General features: G+C 39.4%; 1 protein-coding gene across 2 annotated transcripts; it reads left to right on the forward strand.

The window, feature by feature from the left end:
- The first annotated feature begins 550 nt into the window (after nt 1-550).
- ZNF770 (zinc finger protein 770) lies at nt 551-8,356 on the forward strand. Of its 2 annotated transcripts, XM_075065494.1 has the most exons (3): nt 551-794; nt 4,097-6,150; nt 6,903-8,356. In XM_075065494.1, exons 2-3 carry the CDS (start codon nt 4,239-4,241, stop codon nt 7,001-7,003), a joined length of 2,013 nt encoding a protein of 670 aa, XP_074921595.1. In that variant the 5' UTR covers nt 551-794; nt 4,097-4,238; the 3' UTR covers nt 7,004-8,356. The 2 variants fall into 2 exon arrangements, with proteins under 2 accessions (XP_074921595.1, XP_032630893.1); XM_032775002.2 differs by having other exon boundaries at nt 4,097-6,989.
- Nucleotides 8,357-9,611: the final 1,255 nt, after the last annotated feature.

Raw genomic sequence — 9,611 nt, forward strand, 5'->3', positions numbered from 1 at the left:
TTACTGGGAGACGCACCTGCACAACCCTTGATCAGCAGAGGGCCAGGAAAGCATCTTTAAAACATAAGCCGTTGGGACAAACCTGAACTCCCTCTGGGTCAAAACTTCCAGTGCCCGGCTAGGACAAGACTTCACACCCATCAGAGCTTTGCCTAAGGACTCACTTTGGCGCAAGATGAGAGACTCGGCTTCCAAAAGGAAGGGGCTGGAGTAGGGGAGAGATTTGGCAGGTCTCTGTGGATGACACCACCAAGCGATCCCCACACAGTGATTTTCCACTGGGCGGGGGAGGGGGTGCTTCTCTCGGTTTTGTATATAGTGCTGGAGAGAGACAGACACCCCCGGCCCCTCTCCCCAGCTGCTCCGGAGTCCCCCAGACAGCATGCAGCAGCAAGCGGCGCGCTAGCCAGAGCCCTCCCGCTGCTGCCGCCCCGCCCAGCGCCGCGGCCCGGGGAAGGATGCGGGGTGGGATTGAACGGTGGGAACTGAAAGCTCGGCGCTGGGTTTCCCTGAGTCCCGGAGACTCGGTGCCATCCGGGGGGAAGAGTTTGCACGGCAGAAACCGTGCGAGGCATGAGACAGGCGAGGGCGCAGCGGCCGCTTCTCAGGTTGCTTTCCCCTCCCCCCAGCCCCTTGCCTGGCTGGGGCGTCGCCGGGTCCCGGGAGCGCTGCGCTCCACCTCCCGAGGCGGCCCGGGAAGCCCCCGCGCTGTCGATTGCCAGCGCAGCTGCTCTCGGGAGGAGCCTTTCGGGCATTTCCCCTCAGCGCACTCCAGGCTGCAGCCGCCAGCTGGGGTGAGGCATCAATTTGCTGCTGATTCCTCTCTGCCCTTCTGATCACTGGGGGCTCAGGTCCTGGCCCCAGTGAAGTTTCCTGGGATTTTTGCAGTGGATTTAAGTGGAAGCAGGATTTGGCCTTTACTATAACTGGGGTTGTCCCCCACCCCTTTGTAGGAAGTGTCACCGCAGTAGCCTTCCCTTTCCCCTGTAATATGCGGAGTTTCTAAACCCTCTCTGCTTTGGGGGGTGCCTGTGTGTTAGGGCTAGTAGAAGTCACTTTTTTCCCACAGTGAAAAAGCTGGTCTTTTATGTAGTCCATTCACTTTTTTTTTATTTGAGACTTTTTTTTAATCCTTGATTTATTTCTTTCCAAAACTAGGACCTCAGATTGTGATCCTCTAAATTTTGGGCAGGGAGGGAATAGTTCACTTGTAAGATTTGATCCCAAGTTTTAAAAATGTGTTTAAATGGAGATGATTCAGGACCTATTTGTAAAAGGTTGGCGTTCCATGTCATTTAAGTTTCCTTCAAACATGGACCATTCTCATGCTCATTGTTTCACTTTTGTTTTGCTTCATAAAATGTTTCAAAACGTTTATGGGAAAATCCAGAGAGAGAAAGAGAGTGCTAGCCTAGTCTTGTAAACTGTTCTGCTTTTGGCCCATTTGCAAACAACTGTGGGTGGAGAGAGTGTATGTGAAAACAGTATTTTTATCAATGAGATCTATATTTTTTTCCTAAGGGAAAGTTAGTGAAGAAAGGCAGGTTATGATATGTCAGACTTTGTATTCAGATTCTTATCTCTGTATCTTGTAATATGCATCTTGTAAAATAAGCAACTAGGCTTGTGCTTGCATGTTCTGTAGATAATTTTACAAGATACATATAGAGTGTGTAGCAAAACTCAATCTTGGGATCAGGATAATTCTTTTTATTTTAGAGTAGAGAGTTAAGTATGTCTGAATATAGATTAGTGACAACAGGGCAGAATTCTTGGGGAAAGTGAAGGCCTTGTTTGAATTATATTTTTGGCCTCAAAATTAGTGAATATAATATTACTTGATTCCATGCCCTTATGTCTAAGATGAAATGTAGTATTGGCTTTATATCTATTAGGACTGCAATCCAAAGACCATATCCTGGTCATGTGGAGAAATAGATCTGATGACATTAATTACTATGTCTATTTGTCAAGGCTTGAGAAGGCAGGGTAGATGACGATTCCAGGCTTGGTTTCTGCTCCTTGTTTTGCAGAAGCAGCCCATTCATTCCCTAGATGTGAAAGGAGTATGTTATTGTCAAACAATTGGCTTTGGTCACTGCATGAACTCGCTTTGTCAGGCTGTGCTGGGAGGCCCATCCAGTTCTTTTTGTCTGGATATGGACCTATAAGGGACATAAGTTTTCTGTCTTTCAGAAAGATTGAGAAATTCTGACTGTTGTAGCTACCACTTCAAAGGAGTATTACTGTTTACCTCCATAAATTCTGTCAAAAATTGCCAATGCCGACCTTTGCAAGACAAGGATTGTTACTGACAATATAGCAAGTGGGGGGGGAAAAAACATCCAGAGTGAGAATTGCAAGCTGTTCAGAAGAGACTTTCAGAAATAATTTTTTTATTAAAGTTAATGTTTAAAATTAAATATACACAAGTTAAGAGGGAAGGTACTGTACATCTGGGGTCAGGCTTGAGTAATAAGGGATTACAGGTATCGGTTGAAAGGATGAAGAGATACATACATATCACATAACCAGCATAGACTCAGATTGGGGTGCAAGAATTTTTAAAGAGTCAGTGGATAAATGAGCTTGGGTACGCCACCCATGGACTGTATAAGGAGTCCAAGTCAGTATCGGTGTAGTGAATAAGTACATGGGTGGGGTGCATCCCTTGGTTCGTCAGGGAAGGAAAGGAGTTATTTCCCTGGTCGGCGGTCTCAGTTACTCAATGTCGTATTGTCGGTGTCCTGTGATGTGTTCCATGTAAATGTCTCTGGACCACCTGATGGTAGAGTAGAAGGAAGCAGAGCTATGATAGTTGGCTGTCCGGTTCTCAAAAACTGGTAGTTAATAAATTCACTTGACCTTCCCGTACGTAAAACCCAGAATTAGTATGAAGGAGAAAAACTGGAAACCTGGGTACTGCTCCTCTCCGTATAACTCGGACTGCCCCAGTTTATTATTCTCCGTTTAACTTTGGGGAGGGTGTTGTGGTGTGTGAATCTCTTTAGATATTTCTTTCTAAATGTTTAATATTAAAGGCATTAATTTTAGGTATCACTTCTAATTTTTGGAAAATTTGGATTCCTGTAGTTTTTGTGTGCACCTGCATCTCTGTGTGTGTTTTAAAATAAGTTAAACATTTAGTATTTTGTCTTCATTGGTGTACTCATTTCAACACACAACTTGTGGTGAATAATATCCAAATGCATGCACAATTATTTAAGAAGGGAAATAGTATTGCTCAGAGAATTGCTTTGTGTTACAGAGTCTGTCGCTCCTTAGGCACTGGTTCAAATACAGGTCAATTTCAGAGTGAATAAAAGTCTTTATACCATTAGATGGTTACTGGGTGGTACATGAAATAAATTGGTAATGTGAGTCCAGTTTCAAAGGGACAGCTGGCCACATCCCACAAATGACTAACAGTTAGTGCTAGTTACCACTCTTTTTGCAGTTTCAGCAGAGAGGTCACCAACTTGAATGGGCTAGGAGTTTGAGTTATGCTTTCCTTCCTAGAAGTGAGGGTACATTGGTGAGGTGCAGAAACCTGTATGGTACTTGTTCTCTGAACTTTAGTTTAAAGGACTGTTAATTTGGCACTTTTTACAATTTAACTATTATTTTAGGATCCAAGAATCTCATAGTTTTTTTTGCTTCCTTCATCCTCCCAGATGTTACATCTAGTATATAACCAAAGCTGCTAATAACTCGTATTGACAGTGATAATAGTGATGGGAAATGTATTGCAAACCCCCCTCTCCCAAAAACAAACAACTTTTTTTAACAAGAGCAGTGTTTTTATATTTTTTTATTTTTTACAATAGCTGATATGATTTTAGAGTAATATTGAGTGGTAATAGGCTAGATTAAAATGAATCTTTGTTACAGATGAATTTTAACTGACTCTCCTTCTGTAGAATAGTCCCGTTTTTTTTCTTAACACATGATATAATTTGAGGCTAGTCTGTTAGGAAGCATTTTAAACTAAGTTAAATTTTGTGTATGCTGGTTAAAATAATTGCAGTTTGTTGTCTAAAAGGCAAGAGAAAATTAATCCCTAAAATACCTGTTTTTCTCATTCTTATTATTTTAGGGATCTGTGGAATTTAAGGAATCCTTCTCTAAGATAACTTTTGCTGCTGTTCCGGACCTTCCTTCTCAGTATTGTGATGGTTTCAATTGAAGTACATTTCTGAAGAAATTGACCAGAATAGGAGTCTTATTATTTTTTTAAAATGTTAAAAATTCAGCAATGTGTAACAGCAAACAGGATACCCAGGAAAAGACCATATAGATGTGACATCTGCTATAAACAATTTGAAACACCATCAAAATTAGCTAGGCATTATCTTATACACACTGGTCAAAAGCCATTTGAATGTCATGTATGTCATAAAACTTTTAGACAGCTAGTCCATTTGGAAAGACATCAGCTAACCCATAAACTTCCTTTTAAATGTAACATTTGCCATAGGAACTTCAAAAATTTAATTACTTTCTTAAAGCATCAACAGCTTCATAATGAAAACTACCAGAGTGATATTAAGCAAGCTAAAAAATCAGTGGATGCTAAGCAAGATAGACAGTTGTATGGAATATTTCATTGTTCTGTTTGCCAGAAATCTTTTACAACAGAAGAGCGGTGGATGCTGCATCAGTGCACAAAGTCAGATCATCTGCACAGTGCCAGGAGGAGAAAGAAAACTCATATGTGTGAAACATGTAACAAGATGTTTCCATCACTATCTAAGCTGGAAAGACACTTGCTGATTCACACTGGCCAGAAACCTTTTAAATGTTCCTTGTGTGGGAAATCTTTCAGGCAGTCAACACATTTGAAAATCCATCAGCTCACACACACAGAAGAGAGGCCTTTCCAGTGTTGTTTTTGTCAGAAGGGATTTAAGATGCAGAGCAAACTCCTGAAGCACAAGCAACTCCATGTCAGAAATAAATCTCTTCCCAGAGTCCTTTACAGAGCAAAGACTTCTAAATACCCTAGACCTCAGAACTTGCTGGAAGGAAAAAGGGATAATTTTGAGAATGTTGATACTTATGAGCCCCTGGGGAATGATCCTCTTGATGTTCACTCTATTTATATTGTACCTTTTCAGTGCCCAGTGTGCGAGGAGTGTTTTGAAACAGAGCGGGTTCTAAATTTGCACAAATGTTTTTACCTGAGAGATGGCAAAAATTCAAACAGTGGCAAATCAGCCTACAGCCACAAAGCCAACATTAAAAGTAAAGTCCTTATGAAACTCAAACATGCTGGAGAAAAGGCATCAGATTCATCTCTGTCTGACAGAAAAAAAAATAAAACAAGTCACTTTAAAAGTTATGACCTGTTTGCATCTAATGAGCAGCATTCTGATTGGAATGCTTCCCCTAAAACTTTTAAGAATTATCATAGCAAGCTTGTCAGGCACAAGACAATTAGCAATAAAAAGAAAAGGACATTTGTCATGCCGTTTTCCTGGCAAGAGCACTTACAAAAGCACAACTTAGAAATTAATTTAAATGGTATAATTACTGGTGAAAGCATGTTAAACATGGATGATTCGGTTCATAATAAAGATGACTCTGTGTATGGTTCATTGGATGCTAATTTCTTTGATAATCCAGAAGCAGCACTTCACTGTGCTTTTTCAGCTCCTCCTAAAAATATGCATAATAGACACAAAGTGTGTAAATGTGACAGATGTGAAAAAATCTTTCCTTCTTCATCCAAACTTCAAAGACATTATCTTATTCACACGGGACAGAAGCCCTTTGGCTGTAATGTTTGTGGGAAGACATTTAGACAGTCAGCTCACTTAAAAAGACATCAGCTCACCCATTCTGAAAAGACACCATATAAAAGCCCTGTTTGCCAGGTGGAATTTGAAAATCTGAACAAACTTTTTAGTCATCAGGGAGATTACATTGAATTTGAGTCTTCTCAGCCTGTGGGTTATTCCAAAAGACCTTCATGGGCATCTGGCTTTCCAGAATTTGAACTGATTCAGTCAAATCAAGTAGGTGAAATCCAGCTAGAGTCTGGGGACTTTGTTCTTGGCACGAGCAGTAGAAACACACTGCCGTATTTGTGTAGTAAATCGTTGGAAATGGAGCAAAGCCATTACAGTCACTGGTATGATTTTTCTGGAGGTATGGAAAAAAGTGAAGCTATTAAGAGGTTTTATCAGTGCAGTGTCTGCTTTAAAACTTTCAAATCACCTTCCAAACTTGAAAGGCACTATTTAATGCATGCTGGACAGAAGCCATTTGAATGTTCAGTTTGTGGTAAAACTTTCAGACAGGCCCCACATTTGAAAAGGCATCACCTTACTCACTTTAAAAAGAAATCCTAAAGATACAATGGCTGCCAGAGTTCCACTGAGTGGGATAACAAACACAAAATACCTTCTAGTGTTTAACAAAAGTGGAAGATGTCCAATGAGGTTGTTTGTTTTTAAAGTCTAAAACTTCTGGATTACATAATTATGAACAGGCTTACATTAGATTGACTGGAAAGCAACTACTTATGTTAAAGAGATGACCTGAAAAAAGTTTAATGTACTGTTTTCAGACTGTCTACTTATATATTTTGTGATGTAGAAGGGTTGATGTTTGAAAATTTAAAGAAATTTTTTTTAAAAAATTGTGAATACATGTAATTATTGCATAAGTGTTTCAGCAATCTGTAGTGCAATATAAATCACATGTTTAAAAGTTGTGCCTCTTCCCCAGCCAGAGGAGTTATTTCATGACAATATGCTTTTTGACTGCACCTGCCAAAAAGCAAATGTAAAAAGACTGTCCTTGATCCGCTTCACTTTGTCTCCAGGTATGTAGAAAGCATAAGACGCACGCTCTGCCTGGTCGATATTATTTTTCTTATGCTCTTGTTTGTTCTGCAGATCAGGTAATACAAGAGAAAAAGAAAGGAGTTGGAAAAGGAAGAAGTGGAGGAGAAAGTCCAGAGGGAAAAATAACTTCCACAACAGTAACACAAAATTGAGATAATACCTGCTTTAAGATCTATGGATGAAGAGTGCTATGTAAGAGCTAGGTATTGAACCTATGCACATTAAAATAACAAGGTGTTCCTGAGTCAGTACAGTCCTCTTAACCTCATTTGACTCTTCCAGTCTTGTTCCCTGCCTCTTCTAGCTTTTTGGGTCAGTCCACACAATATTCAAGTGTTGTTCTGCAAGAGAAGTGGATGAGACTCTTAAGCCCTGGGGGGAGGGGTTGTTTTTTTTTCTCCTCTTCTCATGTAATGATGTCATTAACGTGTCCCCATTCCACTCAGCCACCTTGTATCCTTAGTTCTTCTGCCAGACCAAAATTCTGAGTAACAGCCTCCTTGTTTCCTGGTAGTGCACACTGCACAAGTTAAGGAAATATTCCTTAGGACAGGATAAGATGATAACTGAAAACAATGTTGTCGGGAAGTCCTATTCCTTTATAACGTGACAGAATGGGATTGTAAATGACAACTAGCTCCTATTAAGTAAATCCATTTTTGTTTTATTAAAAGCTGTAGTTACAGTATGAATTTTCTGGTAAGTATTGGGATATGCCCACTTTTTCCCTTACGCTGAAAGAATGCATAAGCAAAAATAATTATGGACATGCTGGGAAAGAGACTGAGAACTCGTAGATAAGAATGAAGTTAAGTTTTTTTCCCCCCTCAGAAAGAAAAGCTGCCTGCTAAAGTGTGTCTTTGTTGTTTAACTTCTCAGTGCTTGAACCCTAAAGTTTCCAACTAACAGAAGATTGGTGAGATTCTTTTCATTGTTTAAGTAGATCCAGATTTATTTCAATGAACTCTTTTTGACTTTTATTTGCAGTCTTTCAAGTGATATGCCATTGTCAGACTTAGGTTAAAGCTATATAATATCTGGTATGAATGAAGTGAGGATTTCCTCCTATCTGGAGATTGTCTGTCTCCCCTTATGTGAGAGACTAAAAAATAGAAAAATGATCTTGCTGGTATGATCTCATACTTGGCTATGGGTTATACTTTTAGACTTTTTTTTTCTCCTCTCCTGTCCCTCCACCCACATTCTGTCAGGTTGTTTTGTATTGAAAGACAGAATACCATAAAAAGTGTTTTGAGGTGTGCTATAGAGCTCTTTTGAAATACCTGTAACAAATCTTTATTTATGTAGTACTTTTATTGTGCATTTCATTTGAAGACTCTAGAGGTGTGAAGACTACCTATGTGAAATTTGATATGCAGAAGGTAAAAGATTAGATGTCACAGTAACCAACCATTGCTGCATGTTAGAACAAATAGGATTGTTTCTGAAACCATTTTTTCTGCTTTACAAAAACAATAAACTTTTCAATGCATATTTATAAAGAACCAGACTTTTCATTTTTTAAAAAGTTCTGAGAGTCAGCTTAATGACCTGAAACAAGGTTAAATTAAAGAGCACTGCTATTAAATGTATCAAACTTTATGGGGAGTCTGGGGAATACAACCATGGTAACTTCTTAATCTTTTTGTACAGACCTAATCACTCTAATGGAATATACAAAAGAGCATTTTAATAACTACTATAGAGATACTGGTATACCAGTACTTTATTATCCACCAGATACTTTATTTTCCTTATACATCTGCATGTATAAATATGGAGAGACAGTCTTGTCCCCGCCCCCCCAATGAAGGTAACATACACTTATTGCAAGTATATTTCATAATTGATTTTTGCCCAGACACAGTTAAATTATTCAAGAGTCCTTTCCTTTTCAGAGTCTGCATATGTGATCTGTAGTCACTGGACAATTCTTTGCCCAAATCTGAGGTGATCTGAATGAGCTAGTTTTGATAGATGGGAATGGGGTTCAGAAAAAGTAAATGCTTTTTTATTTATTTTTTTTTGGTGCCATGCCTTATCTCAAAAATAGCTTTTCCTAAAAATTTCAATAGAGATTTGAAAGATCTTGGAAGGTCTTTATGCACAAACCCAATTTTGAGAGCAGGAAAGGCACATTTGGGAAGTGTTATTTACCGGTTATTTTTGGAATCATGGAATAATTGTTAGGGCTCTAGAGAACTTTTTAAAAGGCACCAGGGGTCTTTTCCCTTGATTTAGTGGGAATTTTATTCAGCCCCAAGTTAGTGGTGAAGACTGAGAGACTGATCTTCCTCTCCTTTCTATACCAGTGTAATTCCATTAACCTTCAGAGGAATTGTGCAGTAGAGTGAAGTGGAGGATCAGGCTCCTAAAACTGAACTGGAAAAATCTAGGAGGGTGAAGAATTGGTTGTTTTGAAGTCAATGGCAACATTCAGATAGGGCCAGGATTTTTCCATGTGTCTCTAGGTCTTTTCCTTGCAAAGCTATCCTTCGGAATTCAGACTTATGTCCAGGCATGTTAACTCTGCATTTCCATTCATTGTGGTGTCCTTGAAGAGTTTAAATGTAACCTTCATTCTGAATTTCAGGCTTTCTAATGGTGGTTTAGTTTACCTTTTGTTTCTACTGGTGTCATAAACAGATAGTTAAGGGTTAATGCCTCTTTTACCTGTAAAGGGTTAAGAAGCTCAGTGAACCTGGCTGACACCTGACCAGAGGACCAATAAGGGGACAAGATACTTTCAGATCTTGGTGG

Source organism: Chelonoidis abingdonii, chromosome 4, assembly GCF_003597395.2.
Source record: "Chelonoidis abingdonii isolate Lonesome George chromosome 4, CheloAbing_2.0, whole genome shotgun sequence".
NCBI classification, from domain to species: Eukaryota; Metazoa; Chordata; order Testudines; family Testudinidae; genus Chelonoidis; species Chelonoidis abingdonii.